At 32.5% G+C, this 20,893-nt stretch overlaps 2 protein-coding genes across 5 annotated transcripts; one reads left to right on the top strand and one right to left on the bottom strand.

The window, feature by feature from the left end:
• The first annotated feature begins 1,060 nt into the window (after positions 1-1,060).
• On the top strand, positions 1,061-10,171 carry LOC147394835 (beta-galactosidase). Of its 3 annotated transcripts, none has more exons than XM_086453152.1 (14): positions 1,061-1,554; positions 2,479-2,650; positions 3,008-3,075; positions 3,184-3,237; positions 3,362-3,445; positions 3,573-3,658; positions 4,483-4,557; positions 6,643-6,776; positions 7,559-7,600; positions 8,164-8,240; positions 8,329-8,422; positions 8,514-8,595; positions 8,877-8,949; positions 9,803-10,171. In XM_086453152.1, the coding sequence occupies exons 2-14, from the start codon at positions 2,507-2,509 to the stop codon at positions 9,969-9,971; spliced, it is 1,182 nt and encodes a 393-aa protein (XP_086309278.1). In that variant the 5' UTR covers positions 1,061-1,554; positions 2,479-2,506; the 3' UTR covers positions 9,972-10,171. The 3 variants fall into 3 exon arrangements, with proteins under 3 accessions (XP_086309278.1, XP_086309277.1, XP_086309276.1); XM_086453151.1 differs by having other exon boundaries at positions 1,062-1,554; positions 2,506-2,650; positions 6,646-6,776; XM_086453150.1 differs by having other exon boundaries at positions 1,063-1,554; positions 2,506-2,650.
• A 694-nt stretch (positions 10,172-10,865) lies between these two features.
• On the bottom strand, positions 10,866-17,890 carry LOC147394834 (carbonic anhydrase 2-like). Of its 2 annotated transcripts, XM_086453154.1 has the most exons (11): positions 17,671-17,812; positions 16,333-16,408; positions 15,142-15,203; positions 14,712-14,867; positions 13,954-14,002; positions 13,647-13,763; positions 13,175-13,228; positions 12,430-12,515; positions 11,815-11,920; positions 11,223-11,381; positions 10,866-11,059 (listed from the first exon to the last, which is right to left on the bottom strand). In XM_086453154.1, exons 2-11 carry the CDS (start codon positions 16,384-16,386, stop codon positions 11,021-11,023), a joined length of 882 nt encoding a protein of 293 aa, XP_086309280.1. In that variant the 5' UTR covers positions 16,387-16,408; positions 17,671-17,812; the 3' UTR covers positions 10,866-11,020. The 2 variants fall into 2 exon arrangements, with proteins under 2 accessions (XP_086309280.1, XP_086309279.1); XM_086453153.1 differs by lacking the exon at positions 16,333-16,408 and having other exon boundaries at positions 17,671-17,890.
• Positions 17,891-20,893: the final 3,003 nt, after the last annotated feature.

Here is a 20,893-nt window from a genome sequence, read left to right as displayed (position 1 = left end):
AAAAAATGTGTTTGGAGTATGCTAACGTTCCCATACAGTCTTGGACATTAGCATTCCTTTATATATATAATCGATAAGCTTGTTTTTAATGAGTTGAGTAATTCGATGCTGATGAGATTTGAACTGAGGTCTTTGGTATCATCATCTAAAGACTTTAGGAAAAATTACTTAAAAGACCCTCATGGAAGGATTTCTTTTTAAATAGTCCCTGAAATTTTTGCGCAATTGCTTAACAAGGCATTTAACAAACTTTTTCTTTTTAAATGGTCCCTCGTACTGTCAAGTTCACAAATTTTTGTTGTCGAACTCGATGCTTTTTTATTTAGTGTCGAGTTCAAAATTTGTACTATTGAACTCACCATTATTTATTGTTGAGTTTACTACTTATTAAATAAAAAGTGGTAAACTCGACAATGGTAAAACCTACCCAATTTCAATTTTTTTGTTTTTTTGACTATAATATATGAAAAAATCGACTAAAAACTTAAGATAACAACTTGTTTAGATGATTTTAACCCAAAAAAAGAATTATTTTTAATTGATTTTCATCCAAAAACTAAGAAAAAAAAGTAAAAAACTATAATTTTATTACATAAATCTTTAAAATATTAAAAAAAAACACTTGAAAATGGTTTTTTCTTCTTTCTTAAATTCTTTATGAAGGAATAAAATCTCCGAAAGTCAATTAAGATGTCAAAAATCTAATTTTTGGATGAAAATGATGAGTTCGAACGATAAAGATATTAAATCGTAAAAAATATAAGAGATAAGGTCCAGATACCATTTAGAAAGAAAAAATTTACAAAATGTCATATTAAGCAATCATTGAAAACTTATGGATTATTTAAAAGTTCCCCTTTCACGAGGATTTTTTAAGTAATTTTTTCAAGATTTTACCAACTAAGCTAATTGACTCCTGCATTAACTTATGATTTTAGTACAACAAATCATAACTAACTTGATAATTTTATAGGTAATATATTAGTATTTAAAAAAAAAAGATTTTATAATGATTTTAAATATTTTTATTTTCTCATTCGATCCTTGAGAATTGAAATTGATGGGTACCCGTAATTTTTGGCTGAGAATGAAACAAATAAAAATGATTTTGATTCCAAGTGCCGCAAGAACCGAATCGAAATCTAACCATTGACACCCTTCTAGGTCTAGCAGTGTAGCAATGGAGCAGGACCGGAATTCCAACGTGTCAGGCATAGATAAAGAGAGATGAGTAGCTATTCAACACGTAGAAGTACTGAAATTGATCACATATTCAATCTTTCCCAATTAAGTTTGAACGTGTCGTCCATGTAAGAGAGAAACGCGGGGAGGGTACATAGAGTACGGACTTTTCGGTTCTCGTCACTCTTCTCTATTTCTCACAACTATTGAGGATCGAATCGGTCGATTTCTGAGACAAAATTTACAGAAGAGAGAGAGAGAGAGAGAGATGGGGTCGGGGATAAGCTTGGGTTGGTTTCGGAAGGAACCACCGCCACCAATGGTTTTGGTTCCGCCACTATTTGATTTTCCTCCTCTCGCTGCACGTACCAGGTGAACCCTTTCCTCATATGTTTCATCAATTCTGCAATTTTCCTTTGTTTCTGATCTATCTAATTTATGGGTTTTATCTATCTTTGAAATTATTCAAAACCCATTTCATCTTTCTATTAGTTTCATTTGATTCTCCATCCATTTTAGCAGTTTTTGTTTCTATTTCAAAGTGGTTTTGGATTCTAACAATGTGGGGTTTCTTTTGGTGTTTGGGTTTTCTTTTTTTTTTTAAATATCTTTTTTCCATGAATTTCAACTAATCAAAACTGTTGGATGTAAATAAGGATTTATATGGAGAGCTCTGTTGTAGAACCTCTTGGAGAAATCTTTATGTGACATGGTTTCAGACGAGTAAACTCGTCTTGGACGAGATAAACCATTTAACTCGGTTTATAATGATTTATTCATATATATTTATATGAAAATAATTATAAATATTTTTATAATAAGGTAGATTAGAAGATGTTTAGTTATACAATCATGTTTTATTCATATAATAAATATTTAAATTATAAAAACATTATTTATTTTAATCAAAATATACAAAATCCCAGTTGACTCGGCCGAGATTTTCAAAATCTTGTTGGAATCATCTCAATTATCTCGCAAGATGGTGTGAAGTCTGACATGCTGTGTAAATTCATCTCAGTCTCCAAGATTTAAAACCATGTCATGTGGCCTGGTTTTGTTCTTCCATTTAATCAAATCCAAATAAGAGCCTTGCTTTAACACACATATTCAATAAACACGACATTAATTGATATTTGTTAAGGTATAATTTGTCATATACCAACCAGGAAAGAAATGGGTAATCGACCTTCTAACTTATTTCTATAAAAAATTTCCCATTACAAAATTGTTGAATTTTGCCGCATTTTATCCTTCTGCCTGTTTTTTGCAATGTACTTTGTTTACATTTCATAGATAATGTACTAAAGAAAACTTATGCAGAATGTTGGAGCCATCCTATGACATGTTATTCGGAAAACTTGCTTTGAAATGCCTTTTTGAGGATTACTTTGAAGAAGCAAGGCATTTTAGCACCAGAATTATGCTAAGGCCAATCGATGATCCTAATGTAGATCTGGTTGCAACTGTATCCATTGAAATTATAGTTAATTTTTTTTCTTCACTATCGTTGTTTGTTCATTATACGTGTAAGGAGTCCATCTTGATCCGAAGATTCGCAAATGGACACAAAGGAATATTTCGTTTCATGTTTGTTCACTTTTTTTTACTAATATTCCGAATTGTGTATAGTGTGTCTTTCTAAGCATTAGCTCCAACAAATGAAGAGTGGTATTAAGCAATCAAAAAATCATATTTTGAAAATTATATTTCGAAATCAACTGAGTTTTTCTTTGATGAATATGTTAGTTTTGATTGCTTAATAAATCAAGCCCAAGAATTTTAAAAAAGAAGCAAAGAACTTTGTTTCCCTTAACCTAATTAGGTGTCAGGTCCACTTGATCATAAGACAGAGGAGAATCTCGTGGGAAATGCATTATTTCGCTGGCAAAGGTAGAAGCATAATAATTTTATATTATTTGTGATTTCTTTTTTATTGCAGATCAGTAACTATTAAGGATGCTATTGATCAAGTCCTATTTTGCTTCTTTTGATGAGCAGGGATGTTGATGATCCTAACTCATTCCTGGACCTTTTTGTGTCAAGCTCTGAACCGTAAGAAATTTCTTGTAAAATCACAACTTTTTTCACTTTTTACCTATTTATTATTATTCTTTTTACTTGTTATTTTTCATACTAACTTGTTTTTTGGATGTGTACTTTGCATTTTGCCACTTAGGATTTTGCGCATGAGTTCATGTGCTTACTACCCGAAGTATGGATTTGGTGCATTTGCCATTTTCCCGTTTCTAATAAAGAAAAGGTATCTTTATTTTTTTAACATATATATATATATATATTTTTTTCATTAACTATATTAATTTCTAGTGTGTGCTAGATTCAGCACATACATCTCTGCTGATTTTGCTCCAAGCCAATTTCTCATGCAGGATTAGGTCAGAAGATTACGGCATTATGGGATTGAGATATGGCTCAGGAAATTTATCAGTTGGAGCCACTCTTATGCCATTCTCTTGTATGTGACTAGAGCCACTCTTTGCATTCGGTCCAGCAGTATATAGATCTTTTATATCATGAAAATCCTTAAATAGTTTTAGTCAAAGTAATTAGTGATGCACCCCTGGTGTGAATCAGGAAAAAAAAAATTAGGACTTGAGTTCTTGCTTTTCTAGCTTTATCAAATATGTTTTTCAGAACTGTTAATTTCACTTAGTAGATAAATGTAAAATCAGTTTTACAAATTGAAATTTTTGTGGAAAATAATTTTTCTGTATCTGAATGACTTCTCTAATATGGTTATGTCCAAGAGTTTAGGATTGAGCCCATGTGAGAGTTGGTTCTTCACATTTTTTTTTTTGTTTGGAGTGCTTTGGCCTCCCCCTATTTTTGATAAATGGATTGCCCCTTGGACCTTTAGAGGGAAAATTTGCTTTCTCCAAAAAGAAAATGCACTGAAGGTGAGAAGAGTCTTCATTTATCAGAACTATGGGTGTGCAAATCAGTCTTTTTTTCCCTGACAGTTTTTCTTTTTAAAATATTATCACATTTTATAACATCCATTGCTATTAGTTTACTTTTTATTTTTTAATTGATCTTAATAATTGTCTTCCCACCATTTGATATCTGGTATCTACATTGGAGCGAGAATTACTTAAAGAACAAGAAGACCTTAGCTTGGCTTCATATATGTTAGATGAATTGGAATTCAAAAACCAGAACGCAAACCTTACAAAACACAAATTCCATCCTAGTTTTTTTTTTTTTTTTGTTGCAAAAAAGTTACTGATGCTGCTAACAATTAAAATAAAGTTATTGATGATGGTTTGCTTGTGATGGCAGATGAGCACCCAAGAAGTGCATGGTTAGTAAGCAAGATAGGAAGGTTAACTACAGGAGTGCAATACAAGCCAATTTGTAAGTTCGATTAATCAAGTTATTATGCTAACTTATTAGATCCTTACCTTGAGAAATTCTTTTTACCAAGTTTTAAATTTGGTTCCACTGTATTGAATAACCTTGGCTTCACATTTATTATTGGTTAATGTTTTACCGGTGAAACAAAGGAATGAATGCATTGTTTCCAGGGTGAATGCCATAAATATTCAGTTAGACTACTTGCAATGTAATTTGGTTTCGATGGGACAAGTTAATTAGAATTCTTAACGAGGACCAGATTAATGGGATACCATTTTCAACAGAAAAGGACAATGGGGGACTAGAAGGAAGTTGAGGTAGTCGTAGAGGTGATATGGAGTTTGAAAAAGTGATTTGAAACCATAAAGGTTTCGTTCTTCGCATGATCCACTATGATAACCATGGAATAACCGTTGTGATATGTATTCTAAATGCACTTATTTTCCTATAAATAGTTTCAATAACAATTAAGCATTATCAATAGTTTCGTTGGATGAATCTTACAATTGTAAGGGGATTACTCAAAGAGACATAACTAATAGGATTATGACACATTAATGTGGAATACAACCGATGATGAGAATTACTACAATTTTATTTTGCCAATGGCGAAATCTTCTTAGTTGAGGAGAATTGATGGGGACATCAAATCTTACAGAGTAGATTTTAGTTTTATTTAGATTTTTGTTTTATGGCTTTATTTTCATATTTTTTAGCTTATTTTGATGTTTTATTGGCCCATGGTCTTAGAATAATATTTATGGGTAATTTAGTAATCTTACTTTTTCTTTTATTTAAGTTTATTACGGTTTGAAAATTAGGAGAGAGAAAGTTATGAAAATTAGGTTTATTTATTTGGTATTTTAGCTTGAGTAGGATTCTTAATTTATTTTCTTTATATAGATTGTATTAGGATTTTTTTATTATTTAAAAACAATGAAGATTTTGATGAATAAAGAATGAGTTTCTTTGATGGAGTGAAGTGAGTTCTTCACCATTCTTGGTGTGATTCCAAGAAACCATTGGTGTGATTTCAAGGTTTTATCTTTCTATCCCTTTCTTAGTCTTTTAATCTTTATTTTTCTTTTTTTATTTTTTTATTTTTCTTGATTTTCTTTTAGTTCCTTGTTCTTGATTTTCTTGATTTTTGATTCTTGAAACTTACAAACCTCTATGCTTAAATCTTTTCCCCATTTTCTTTAACTCTTATTTCATTAATATCTTTTCCAAATCTTTAATCCTTAATCCTATCCTTACGCTACAAACCTTTAACCATTTTTTCTAACCATTTCATTTTACCTTTTGGGTTGGGTAAACCCAATCTGAAATCCTTAATTCTTAACTCAATTCCCAACAAGATTTTCCTAAATCCCCTATTTTTCCTAAATAAAATTCCATTTTCTCATCTCCCCTCATTGTCTTGCATCACACATTGTCAATATATACCCATGATATAATTTTTTAGGGTAAATTACAATTCGGCCTCCTGTGGTTTGGCGTAATTCCATGTTGACCCCCTAACATTTTACTATTTTACCCTTTCATTTTATCATTTTTTATATATAAAAAAAGAAGTTAAATTTTAAAACTATAAAAATGTCCCGATTTAACCATTCACACTCTTATGTGTAAATCCATTTTTCATAGGGATATTTTATTGATAAAAATGAATAACATTTTGAAAAGGGTAAAATGGTCTTTATATAATGTTAAAATTCATTTTTTAACCGTTTAATGAATGGCAAGTAGATGGAAGGGGGTAACCGAACCTGTTAGAAAACTATAGGGGAGGTAAGTGCAATTGTCAAAACATTAAGGGGTCGTCATAGAATTATGCCAAACTATAGGAGGTGAAAATGCAATTTACCCAATTTTTTTTATTTATGGTTATGGATGACATGTTCTTATTGCAGCATTAGTGGTGCCATCTTATTTCTTATATATATAATTCCATTTCTCTCAAATTTATTTCAACTTCTCACTCTTTTTATGTATTGAGCTCTAAGATAAAACTTTATGCATAATTGGTGCTGATGTTGTTTGTATTATAACTAAATCTTTGTTATTTCTGTCATGGTTGATTAGTAGTTGGGAGTAAAAATGGTTCAAACTACCATGATCTAAAGAATTGGAGCTGTGCAATTGGCTACGGGTTAGGGTCAACTAGCCCTTTGAGCCCATCATTCAATTTTTCTCTTGAACTCGCTAGAAGTAACCAGGTTTGTTGCATTCTTATTCTATTATTTTACTTTTTCTCTTTTTCCATTTAAAGCAGTAGAAAATCCTTGGCTGTCCATACTCCATTTTGTTGTCTATTTTCTAACTGTTCAAATTGTTGGGTGGATGTTCTTCATCATTGTCATCTTATTTTTTTAATATTTCACTTGAATTGAATAATTATTTATTATGATACAATTTTTTATATTATTAAGCTTGTAATTATCAATCTCCCACATACAACTTTCAACAGCTTCTATACATTTTTTTTTAGTATTTAGATGGTGAATTGCATCGCGCTTCGAATTATTGTATCACTTGGTAAAATCATTTTTCTAATTAAAAAGTGTTCAATTTTCTATCTCACAGACAAGGATGCCAATATGATAGAATTTTTATGAATATGGTTGCAGTGATAATGGTGGTGGTTAGTTTAGAGAGCTTCTCCTGCCACACCAACTTTTACAAGCAGCACCCTAAGACGTGTGCTAATTCTTTGGTGATTTACATATGAATTGGGGTGGTACTAGCAAAAGTTGGTCTGGCAATATATTCTCTCTTATCTTAATGTATTAGTAGATTGAAATAAAGATTTCTATTACGATGAGATTGCACTTCAAATTAGTTCAATTGTTCTTTTAGGTGGGTACTTCTATAATTCCACGCCAATCGAATGCACCTAAGCATTGTTATATGTGTGGATATGACGGAATATGATTTTAGTGATTAATTATTTACTAGGCATTATTGGCTGACTTTCTCATATTCAATGTTTGAACAACAGCTGATTGCTTCATTCTATCAGCATATTGTAGTCCAAAGACGGGTATGCTTCTCATCCTTTCTTCTGATATTGAATTCTCCAGTGAATTTATTTATTTTTCCTAGCTGCTTATTTTTAAACAGTATTTCTGCTTAAACATCTTGATGAACAACGTATATTTATGATGAACTGTTTGTGGAACAAAAACGCAGTAACCACGATTTTGAAGTACACACCTTGTCTATCGTGTATCTTTCCAGAAACATGGTTTATTGTAGTTTGAGCTTGACATGCATATCTATACTAGAAAGCCACATGTGCAAACGCATATGTATCTTATTTGTAATTTAAAATATTAATTAAAGGGTGGTTTTGAAGATTGCATAGTAAAAATGATATTTTTGTAATTTTGAAAACTAACCAACGTGATTTTAGGGGGATGTGTGTTTGTAATTCTCTTCGTTTTTGACCAAAATGAACTTGACCTTGATTTTCTTGGTGTCGAACCACTTCTATATATATATGGGTCGGGATCCGGTGACAATATAGTGTTTCCTGCTGGTTTTTCTCATTTATTTTTATAAACTGATTAATTAAAAACACATGAATTAACGGCATCAAAACAGGTGAAGAATCCATTTGAAGAAAATGGAATAGTTGGTATTACGAACTACATCGACATTGGCTTTGAGCTTGATACAAGGTATATTGGGTTATGAGAAGTTAGTATTAAATTGAAAATCAATGTCTTTAACATCAGAAGCTGAGTCGGGTTTGATCTTCTGTTGAAGGATTGATGAGGCGGCTGAATCATCAAACAGCGTCAAAGAATCCACATTTCAAGTAGCTACATCTTGGCAAGCCAATAAGAACTTGTTGTTAAAGGTTAGCATGTTTTGAGGTATTCTTTTGATCGTGAATCGTGAATCGTGAATCGTATCAAGTTCTATTAACAAATATGTTTACATGTTTATAGGGGAAAGTGGGTCCTTTAAGCTCATCATTGGCTTTAGCATTCAAGTCATGGTGGAAACCTTCCTTCACATTCAACATCTCAGGTACATTTAATCAATAGTTAGTTGTGAAATTTACCTAAGTATGACTTTCTGTGAGTAGAAGGGGTTGGGATACAACGTTTCGAGGATTCTAATTAAGCGTCCTATGCTTGAACAATAGACCCAATGAAATGATGTTATGTATTTTGGTTGATGAGATTCTTTATTTGCCTACATGACACTTCAACATATGAAATGACTTGAAATAAAATCAGAATTTATAGCATACAAACAATATTTTAAAAAAAATTACTTACAAAGTGTGTAATCCCATTGTTTTTCAGCTGTAAGAGATCGTAAACTTGGGAGGACATCCTTTGGTTTTGGAATCCGTATTGAGGATCTTAGAGAAGCCAGGTTTGGTTCCACCTTACTACTTTAATCAGCATAGTATCATATCTGCTTCATTCATGGTCACTATGTTTCTCATTAAAACATTTATTAAAGTGTTTTAGAATATTACATAGTAAAAAAGGATATATATATATGGGTCCCGTTCAGCAACAAACATTTTGGCAAAACATTTTTCAAGACATGGGTTAGAGGTTTTGGAATGGGCCGATTTTTGGTGATGATGATCTCTACGGTGAGGAGATCATCCTCACCAAAAATCAGCCCATTCCAAAACTTCTAGCCCCAATTTACAAGTTAAAAAATCATAGACCGTCCATTTTTTGTTAACCATTTTTTATGGGGTTAGAAGTTTTGGAATGGGCTGATTTTTGGTGATGATGATTTCCTCCCCGTAGAGATCATCCTCACAAAAAATCAGCCCATTCCAAAACCTCTAACCCATGTTTTGAAAAATGTTTTGCCAAAATGTTTGTCAAAATGTTTGTTGCTGAACATTTCCCTATATATATATATATATATATATATATATATATATATATATATATATATATATTTTTTTTTTTTTTTTTAATTTTGAAAACCAAACATCTTGATTCTAGGATTGTGGGCGGTAATTTTCTTGGTTTTTGACCAATATGACCCTAGTTATTTTAAGCTTAAATGTAAAGTGGTATTTGTGGGATCCAAAATTTGGTTTCAACCCACTTGTACTCCGCCTTCTCACATTATAATAGTAAATATATACGAATAACCGAAAGCTAACCTTGGCTTGCGGTTGTTAGAGAAATCTTCGTAAAAATGTTGTCTAAGAGAGTTTTTTCTAGTAATAATTTTTTTTTAAATGTTCCAACTACAGTTATCAAAGGGCTGATCCAAATTATGTAATGCTGACACCGAACAAGGAACATATGGCTGAAGGCATTCTTTGGAAAACTGGGAAGAGACCAATGCTACAGTCTGATGTGGATTCTGGAAATTTTGAAGGACTGCCGAGGGAATTGAGACCCTTTGGAAAAATTTTGTAATCTTCGTATTTTTTTGCCAAGCTGGTCACATAACTTGTAGGAAGATTTTAGTAATCAGTAAGGGCATGAGCTTAATCTACGAGTTCGTGGTTGAAAATTTACGCAAAATTTTGCAAGCTCAGTTTCAAGAAATGGTTAGATTTGTGTTCTGTAAATTTCAAAATTTTGTAAGCTCTATTTATTTGTCATTTGGGTACTTCCATGAAAGGACTTTAATGTCAAAGTTTTTGAATAAAGAGAGAACACCACCATTGAGAAAAATAAAGGATTGTGTCATCTTTGATCATCAAATGGATTAATCTGTTTGCTTCTAAGAGCCTCCATTGCATCTTAAAATGCAGTAGCAGACAGACCATATGTGCTTGCTTCATCTTAAAAATAAAAAATAAAAAATAAAAAAAAACTTTCAAAAGTTTATCATTACTAGTGAAAAGAGATGGTCTTTGTTTTCTTGTATGGTAGAATCTGCAAAAACAATGGGGATGACATGATGATTATCAATTCGAAGGATTCAAGATTGTTAAAAAAGCAAATCGAAAGCTTTGTGAATGTGAGAGTGATAGATTGATCTATTATTAACTTATAAAGCTTAAAAGAGAAGAAAAAAAAAGTCCATAAAAATTATTCAGTTTGTTGTGATTATCAAGCATACTATGGTGAAAATAGCAATTAAAAGGAAGGTTTAAATTCTCGTCTTGAAGTATTGTTTAGATCAAGAGAAAAATTGATACTGTCTTTGACCGATTGCAACTTTTTTATTGACAAATATATACGTGAGGAATTCTAACGTTCAAGACCTCATGGGGATGATAGCATTATCCACCACATTTGGACGTTAGCATTCACCTATTTATATGTATAGACTTTGTTTAATGTTGATCTGAATCATGAGAATTCAATTGAAGGTGATCAACTTCAACTCATGGGAATAAGTTTGATCTACATGAGTAAATAGAAAGTATGCAAGAGAATCAAAAGGACGCGCATGTTCTCCATTTGATTGTTGTCTAGGATCTTTCCACCTCTCAATGGGTGATAAGAGCTGGCTTCTACAGCTTCCAATGCAATATCGAAGCGACATCTCTTACCTACGACCAGCCAAAAAAAAAATAAAAGAGGAAAAATGTAGTCGCGAACCATATTCATTTGTGGAAATGATTGATCACATAGAAGAAGTACAACATATATTAAAACACAGTTTAGGAGACAAGGAAGATTGCGTTATTGATGATATTGATGGATATTTCATACGTTGAAAGTGGACGAAAGGCCGAAATCTAAACCCCAGAGCTCAAAAGATCCATTAACGAAATCGTAGTGCCCACCCTTCAATGCTAGGGTCTTCTTCACCAAACCTTCTCTTACAAACGGATACGTTAGTAGGTTTCCCAATGATACATTCACTGCTTCCTGCATTCAAGTTTGATAGAATATTTTAGGTAGGATGAATTGTAATAATGTGTACGATGACATATCAAATCATATTCTCATGAAGATTCATGTTATTAGGATCTTTGATAGAATCATCATTTTTTATTGGACTATTCTGACCAATTTGTTAAATAGATGGTTGAGATAAGAGTTAAAATATAAATTTCGTAGAGATTTGTAACTAGATGATTGAGATAAGAAATTGGGGTGTTTTCAAAGAATAAGGATTCTTTAGTAGTTGTTACTAGAATTTTGTATATAATATTGTTAAAACTTTGATATATTTACAAAAATACCATTGTACGATTACAGAAGTCTTATTTTTTGTTATTTGCTAAAATTCTATTGAAGTCTTGGATGTTAGCATTCACCTATATATCAACTGAGGAAGAATATATGAAGGACTGCGTACCTTTTCACATTCTTTGCACTGTTCTTCAAAAGGCAAATGGCCGAATTCTGCTTTCACCTTGGCTTTGGCTGGTGAGCATATTTTGACCCAATCTTCTATGAAGGCACTGCAAATTTATTTATTTTCTTTAAACAAGTGGAGCGGGAAGAGCAAACATCACTAATTCTTTTCTCCAATACTACTCTTTTATCGTATGGGTTTTGTTTTCTTAACTTAGAAAATCTAATTTAGTTGAACCATTGTGAGGGTATTCTAAAAAGTTGCATCAATGTGAAAAGATTCTTTTTACTAAACATTGGAGCATTTAAAAAAGTTAGAAATCCTCAATGGAAGTTCTTTCTTCACAAAAAGTCGAATCAAATGCAATGTATAAAAGGTTTTAATAACGGTCATGTTAAAGTGCATTAAATACACCTTGAAAATTTATTTTCCTACAAAACCTACCTTCAAATTTTTTTAATTACCAAAATATCTTTTAAGTACTTGTTTCCAAAGTGTATTTAATGCACATTAACCTGTGCTCTTAGGGTACATGTTAACAACACCATATATGAATGTTTCATTAATGTCATTATTGTTTATGGAGCTTGAGGGTATTGATCAACAAGAACTTACGTAGTTGTAGAACCGTTGTCTGGGAAAGACATGAGGCCCTTTATACCACCACATCGGCTGTGTCCAACGACCAAGATATTTTGCACCTGTTGAATATTCTTTCTTTTAATTATCGAACAAAACATTCCCACCCACAACAATCACAATAATAAATGTAATCGAATATTATGAGCATAGTTTTTAAACTCACTCGAGCTAACTAGATCAAAATATAGTAGAGTCATCTCAGCTCTTTTAAAACATACCTCCCACACCTCAAATCTTGCCACATAGATCTATCATTAAATGCACACAAATTACAAAAAAAAAAAAAAAGGATGGTGATTTGATATCCTATGCCACAATATTTGAGGTGTGAGAGGTGAGTTTTAACTCTCCTCCTTGGATGTATACTATGCTAACACTGTGATTGGATTGAGAGAAATGAAAATAAATGAATTTCTCTCCATTTCTCTTGTTTGGATTGTTAAGTGGGGAGAGAAGAAGAGAGAAAAAAATGTATGTTTTCTTTCTCTCCAAAAGAGGAGAGAAATGGAGAAAAGTCATTTTAAAATATTTTATAATTTCAACTTACCCTTGGATCTCTTTTAAGATATTTTAAAATTTCAAAATGGTCGAAAGTCCTCTATTGTCAATCCAAACATGATGAAGAGAAATTGAATTTCTCTTATCTTATCTTCTCTCCACTTATCTTAATTCAAATATAGCATAAAAAAAATTGAAAGAAAGATAAATAAATATTAACCTTAAGATGTAAGACCGCATATTCAATGGCTGCCCCAATTCCAGAGTATTTAGTCTGCAATCAAATAATCCAAATCAATTTCCATTTTTTTAAAAGAAAAAAAAAGGAAAATAATATATGAGTATAATCAATGTTTTAAAAATCGAACCAAACCACTCTTTTTCTAGGAAAACAAAATAAGGTAATTTGAATTGGGATTTATGGGCAACTATTTTTCACAATGGCGGGGATGCCATCCTTAATTGGGATGGAACCGGGATTTTGCTCTCATGGGGCCAATCAATGGCAAAAATAAAAAATAAAAAAAATTGTGGGGGCAATAACGATGAATTTACTTATTCGTGGTTGTTATATGTAGCAATAACACAATAACTTATGCATCATTAAGTGCCCCTACTGCAGTGCCCCAATGTAAATCACAAATAGTTGTCTACCAATCCCCTGATCAGATCAATCATCCCTTCTTACGCACCTGATCGTATGGTGGGACCATATTAGCGATGTTTCGGATCGTAAAAGCCTCTCCTGGTTGGAAGTTGAGCACGTGTGATGGTGCCACACGTGAGTCGGCGCATGCAAACACCATGAACTGCAAACAATTCGGACAAATCAGGTAGGGAAAATGTGGGTCCGACTTCCGAGCACTTTTTGGAATGACGGAATTACCCCTTAAAAAGGAGACCCAATAACCAGATATTGCAATACCATTAATAACAAAAGCTTAACTACCATCACTTGAAATGACAAAAAAGCCCATTGAAGTAAGGTAGCAGAGTCACCTTTGGGCTCTGGCCCTCTGCAAGTTCGCTGTATAATGCAGGGTTCTTCCTGCAAATCCCATTTACAACTGTTTAGAAAATTAAAAACACATGGTCGTCTTAATTATTACAAAATTTTGGATTTGATAATTATTTGTCGGGGTTCAGATCAATTAATTTAGAAAAAAATCCATAAAAAATCAATTAAAAAAAAAATTATGCATAAATAATATTTTTAAATTTCTTATCAAAATTAAACAAGCTTAAAAACCCTATCTCGATTTTAAAATTTGAATGTTGAAAAAAAAAAAAAAAACATTTTGATGATAAAGGATGGTTACCATATTCCATAATTAATTGATAAATATTAATTAATTTGTCAATTTAATTACAATTTTTTGAAAATTTTGCCAGTATGGTTACATAAGTGCTTGCCACGTCAAGCATGTAAGGGTAGTTTGATAACTAATAGGGTATTTTAATAAATTAAAAATATCATTTTATACACGTAGATACATGTGATTGGTGGATCTTAGATTTTGTGAGCAAAAAGTTTCACGTGACACGAGTTATTGCCACTCTCACTATTCTGTTGTGGGGTGTGCACATAACCATAGATGTATTTTTTTTTCGAAATACGTGTAAAATCATCTATGATTATGTTGGCATCTCCACGTTAGAATTGTGAGAATCATAGTAAATCTTCTATCACCCCCTATACAATTCAAAAAGTCTTTCTTAAAACTAAACTTTATATAGATATATATATTTATATATACTCGTATTTTTCCTTCTTGAAGTGGATGAACCCGGCTTTCAACTGCTCGGCCGTGTCATCCAACGTGCTGAGCCCAATTGTGCGATCGAGCGTTTGTAACTCGGCCGTTATCTGCTCTACCTTGGCGGTTGCCACCGCCTCGAGGCCCCCCTTTTCGCTGTAACCCAAGCAAAACCCGGATTAATAAAAGAAATGGATCAAGAAGGATCCATTTTGATAATAAAAAAAAGATGACTAGGCGTTTGAAATTTCCTAATATAAGACGCGGAGTTGCGGAGCATGCAAAACTGACATTTTTTTTTTTTTTTTTTCAATGGAAAATTAATTTTCTTGGAAAACTGGACGAGAAATCAGAAATACATAATGAAAACGAGAAGTTGACTCAATAACGAAATATAGACGATAAATTGACGAGATTGATCTCTCACTACCTGACAAGCTTCTTCAGTCCTGCTACGGCTGCCTCGTATGAATCCATATCCATCTCCTCTCCCTGCAATTTTGAGAAAAAAAAAAAAAAAAGGATATAAAAATTGTGGAAATTAATTATTATCCTTTTTATAATTAGCATTTAATAATCAAGATAATTTAGAGAAATTCTATTGGCACTCCAACTTTTACTTATTACACCCCAATTACTTGCAGGTTGACCTCTATGAATTACCTCTAAAATAATAGATATTTTAGTTATAAGAATTTAATTTAGGTTAGTGATCTCTAATGACTCAATGTAGAGAGTATTAAGTATTTCATTTAAATTTGAGAGATCAGAGGTCGTTTATTTTTAAAATATTTATTGAGGAAATTATTTTATTTTATTTTTTAAATTTAAATATATAGTAATCCCTCAATGATATAAGAAAAAAATGTTATAGAAATCCGCTCCCTTCAATGTGATGGGCGATTCATTTTGACTTTCTCAATCAACTACCTCAAAAGGTCGATATCATGATTCACTTGGTTCAACTTTATTTCAGACTAATTTCAAAACCATGATTTCCAGTGAAATCTTTTTTAGTTAGGGTCATGATGTGGTGACTTATAAAAGATACATGATATCAGATATATATACACACAATAGCCAACAATCATGATTTAGTCTCGAGATAAGTACCAATAGGATGTGTATCATCTAGATTCATATAATTCTAACAATTGGATTTTGTGTTTACAAGAACTAAAAAATATTGAATCTGATATCAAATTTTCTATTATTCCGAATGTTCTAAAATTCGAGATGCAAATGAATTTATACAAAAAGTTAGTTCGGTTCAAATAGAATCGATTTTTAAGAGAACTTCACAATTGGGTTTCAATCAAGTGAGCCATTGATTTATAAGAACTGGTTCAAAATACATTTTATTTATTTAAAAAAAATTATTTTTTAGATAATTTTTTTTGGAAAGGATAGAAAGTTCTAGAAATTGAGGGGGGTTTTTTACCATTAAAACCCTAATTATGCATATTTGGTAACACTTTTTTTTGGAAAAATTGAAAATGTACTTAAAAAACTTAACCATGCTGAATGAAACTTGTTCCACCATTGAAATCTATAATTAAGAGCAATCCATTATAATGGTAAGCTCTAACTAATTATATCGAATCTCCAGTGGGGGTCTTACGGGTTGCTTCTGGGTACAACAGAACATCATACACTTTCTTAGTTTTCCAGCCATGGTGATCTTGAGGGTTCTCCTCCTACTGATATATCAAAAAGAAGAAAAGTTCTACATCAGAGGAAGTGAAGCCTCATTTATTTATAATTTCTTCTTAAATCAATGAATTTTGTTGCACTAAACTCGTGCCAACCTAAGATCCATGGGTCTTACCACCAGATAAACCTATATGGATCCCATTGGACCCAACTGGAGGGTCACAAGATTTAATAAAAATGGTGTCCTAGTGATCCAAAAAGAGTAGGGCTAGTCTTACTAACATAGTCAAGCTTTCATCCTTATTAAGGATTTTGGTTTGGGTACGCTTGGAGTTAAAACCAGCCATAGCGGTTACCTGACTAACTATAGCCAGTTGTTACTCCATCACCACTAGAAGCTTTACTAAAGCAAGAGTTCCCTTCGAGAAATTCGACCTTAGATTTTGCCCCCATTCTTTTAATACCAAACTCCATATGTATAGTAGTAATAAGAAAATAACATACCACTAGGAGTTAGATTAGATGTTAAGATTAACTAGGTTTACTCTTAGGTCATACTTTCGAATCTCTATATGTTTTTTACACAAAAAAATATGACTATTTAATACTATACACGTGCCGGGTGGGATAGTATCCCTCAAAGTACAAAAATAATAATAATAAGAAAATAACATCTTGTCAAAATATAAAAATATAAAAAAATATGACTATTAAATATTATATATGTGCCGGGTGAGATAATACATCAAAGTACAAAAATAATAATAAGAAGAAAATAACATCCAGTCAAAATATAAAAATACTAATAATAAGAAAATAACATCCCATCAAAGTACAAAAATAATAATAATAATAAGAAAATAACATCACTCAACTCAAGCTACCAGAATTTGTAATAATAATAAGAAAATAACATCACTCAACTCAAGCTACCAGAATTTGAATGAACAAACGAAAGACTGGAACAAAATTAGTTGGATTATACATGTGGAGATTAAACACATTTGAAAAACAGCTTAGTTAGGAGTTCAATGTGTTTTAAACTCCTACTAAAAGGCATCACTCCTATTCTATAGAAACGGGGCACCTTACTTGATTCTGATTTAATGGTAGAACACTGATTGACATAATCGACTTAATTAGGTTTTATTTAATATTTAAAAATACCACCCAATCTTGAATTAAGTCGAGTATTCTACTCGCCCGAGTTATTAAGTCATCTCGGGAAGATGTTTGAGGCAACTCAACCAGTAGTAAAACCATGCATGAAACATGACCTACATTGAGAGAGAGAGAGAGAGAGTACCGATGGGGGACTAATTAATGGAGCTGGGACTGCAAAAACAGGATAGTTTCTAATAAGGCGTGGAGGAGTGGGTGAAGAAGGAGAGTTAAGTTTAGAGAAAATGGAAGGTTTTAGTGTTGGTGTGTTCTTAGAGGAAGATTGGGTAAGAGAAAGGAAGGTGAGGCTGCAACCATTAATCGAAGCGGTCGACATTGTGTCAAAGAATTGAAGGATTGCAAGGCCTTATACAGTGTTCAAGAAGATAATGAAAGTGAAAGCTGAAGAAACCATGACTTCTACCCTTGAGATGAGGATTGGGTGTTGGAGAAAAACCCACTCCCAATGCCCATCATGGATACATATATGTCATGCATGTTTATGTCACTTCCATCATCCATGACATACAATTCCCATATCATGGGTGCACGTCACTTCTAACATGCATGACTTGCAATTCCTGATATTTAAATATCAGTTGCATATATATCAAGATCACGTCCACGTTCTTTTCTAGCTCACTAAGTAGATTAAAGATAGAAAATACTTGTTTGGGGCTCTCCATCACTTCAAGCCACCGGATGAGATGTGAAGATGTGCCTTGGGATTCCCAATTAAAACACATCCTAGATTTTCCTCCTATCTCAGCTGGTGCATGAAATGTCTTTTGAGATTTATTAGAAAAATCTAGTGTCGATGCATCAGCACATGTGATGCGGAAGATTGACAGCAAAAACAATTTTAATTTATCTTTGCGGAGAATCGTATTACACGTGGCGCGACAGAGATGGCTGTTGGATGAAAGTGATAAGGTTCTATCTGGAATTATGGTTTTAGTGGTCATGGGCTCGTGATATTTAAATGGATTGAAGGTATGGTGAACTCATGAAATTACGGATATGGGTCATCATCCTCACTGATGTGGTGCTTTTGAAATTTGGGGTGTGTCAAACAAAATCTTGAACTTGCTTCAAGTCTCTAACAGATAATATAAGAGGGAAAAAAGAGATTCTATTGGCACACCAAATTTTACCTACATATACCAATCCTTTTGAATCAATTGTGTGGTATAAGTAAAAATTTATGTGTTAATAGAAGCTCTTGTAAAAAAAAGGTAAGATAGGGCTATGATTACTGTACCATTATACAATAACTATATTTTGAACTTATATTTGATAACACATCATCTTTTCTATAAAACCACACTATTATTGAAATAACTATTTTGAAAATGTTATATAACCACACCAATTTTTTATTTTATGATAAGGTAATATTACTGAAGTTAACCCAAGGGATTGGCTCAATGGCAATTTCGAAACGATAATTGATTAATGACTATATTATGAGTTTAATATATAGTATGAATATTAATTCCTCTGGGATCACTTACGAGGGTGCACCCTCACTTACTTGGTGCGTGAGCATATGCCCTAAGACTACTCCTTGTAAGAGACCATGGTCTATGGATTAGGCAAAGCCAAAATACTGGACTGGTCTATTATATACAAGGATACCGGATTATAAAAAATATATATTGAAAATTGTCAAATTGAGGCTTCAAGCTAACAAATGAGATGTGAAAATAGTGCCTAGGGATTCCAAACTAAAATAGATCCTAGTAGAAGGTCGTTATCCCTCTTGACATATGTGTTTCCTCCAATAAAAAATAAAGTGTGATTGGAGATTTAGAAAAAGTTCAATAAAGTTTAATATACAGGAATGTCTGCACATCAACATTTGATGCGATATAGTGCAGCTAAAACAATTTTAATTTGTCTCTGTGCATCCGAGGATTCTCCTGCGCGGGTTACGACGTTGACGTTTGCGGAGAATGGTATTACACGTGGCGCGGCAATATCCGGATGTAGGGATGAAAGTGATAAGGTTTTATCGGAAAATACAATTTTAGTGGTTGTGATTCATGGTACGTAGATTTTTTATTTTTATTTTTTTATTATATCGTGGATAATCCCGGGGTAACACACACCACCCCTAAGAAAGTCTGGGTGGGCTCAAATTAAAATTTGGGGTGTGTCAAGCAAATCTTATTTTCAAATATGGTTGAAAAAGCTTTAACATACAACACTTCTACAACATTATTTGTACAAAGAATCATCGATTTTCCTCAAATATATAAGACTCTTATATCGAGGAAAAGAATTTATGGTTCTGTGCACACCACCACATCAATGCAACGCTAGGGCGGTGCACAAGGTTTGAGTGGATCCTCTGCAACACAATTTTCTTGTAGCACTCTTGAAAAATGAGAGAGTGCTATATAATAACTTCGTAGCCCTCTTGTTAAAGGGTTTTTTTTTTTTTTTTTTTGGTCTGGTCAAAGTCTTGAGTTAAAAAATAAATAAATTAAAAGGGTTGTGTTTGGCCCAATCAAAATCTTTAAAAATGAACGATTACTGATAAAAATTAGAGATACCTCCTAGTATTTTCAATTGATGACATACTAATTGACTTCGGTCTTCGATCCATCAGACAATATAAAACGATTGAAATGCCTTCATATCATAAACTCATTTGTAAAACATTTCATCCTCATCTTCAAATCAAAATTCCATCTCGTTCGACCATAAAACATCAATAATAAGATAACATATTGAGAGAGGGGGTGATCAATGATCAAGAAGAAAAATAGATGTTCTTCCATGAGATCCTTCTCAAAGAGAGACAGAAAGAAGTGATCTTTGCTTCTTGTAACTCACTCCTTTGTCCCTCCATAAGAGAGAGAAAAAGGAATCTTTATATATTAATTTGGAGGGAGCTTTGGTCACGTAAAGCCAAGAATGTGAACATCTGCTCGTCATGTTTTCGACATTTTTGAAAACAAAGGCAACTAGAGTGAAGTTTTTTACTCCAAAAATTACAAGTCTGACCCTTACTTTTTATTTTATAAAGTAGTCATTCTTGGAAATCATATTTGTGTAAAAACTAAAACATTTTAGGGTATTTATACATATCCCACATGTTTCAATTTCATGACTTGCCTTTTTTTTTTGATAAGTAGGTATCCTTGTAGACAGGGACCGGGTTTGTATCTAAACTTTGTCATATCCGTACACTATGATCTTCTCCAAGGACTAGTCTTGGGGCAAATGCAACACCTCCAATCATACACACCAAGTGAGCGTGCTCCCTCATGGGTGGCTCCTGAGGTATTAATGCTCATACTTGGTATTGAACTTATGTCCTTGGACATCAACCACTTATTGATCCAAAATTGCCATTGAGC

The sequence above is a fragment of the Akebia trifoliata genome, chromosome 9, assembly GCF_017979445.1.
Source record: "Akebia trifoliata isolate Shusen 1 chromosome 9, ASM1797944v1, whole genome shotgun sequence".
Classification (NCBI taxonomy): Eukaryota; Viridiplantae; Streptophyta; class Magnoliopsida; order Ranunculales; family Lardizabalaceae; genus Akebia; species Akebia trifoliata.
This window is presented reverse-complemented; position numbering and strand designations above follow the sequence as displayed.

Coding starts and splice junctions, on each gene's coding strand:
- LOC147394835 (XM_086453150.1), top strand. CDS start 1,451: ATGGGGTCGGGGATAAGCTTGGGTTGGTTTCGGAAGGAACCACCGCCA. Junction 3,076..3,183: donor GCATTATTTCGCTGGCAAAG/GTAGAAGCATAA, acceptor TTTGATGAGCAG/GGATGTTGATGATCCTAACT. Junction 3,446..3,572: donor CCGTTTCTAATAAAGAAAAG/GTATCTTTATTT, acceptor TTTCTCATGCAG/GATTAGGTCAGAAGATTACG.
- LOC147394834 (XM_086453153.1), bottom strand. CDS start 17,862: ATGTCGACCGCTTCGATTAATGGTTGCAGCCTCACCTTCCTTTCTCTT. Junction 15,204..17,670: donor CATTAATTAGTCCCCCATCG/GTACTCTCTCTC, acceptor TCAAAATTGCAG/GGAGAGGAGATGGATATGGA. Junction 11,060..11,222: donor GCCTTTCGTCCACTTTCAAC/GTATGAAATATC, acceptor GGCTGGTCGTAG/GTAAGAGATGTCGCTTCGAT.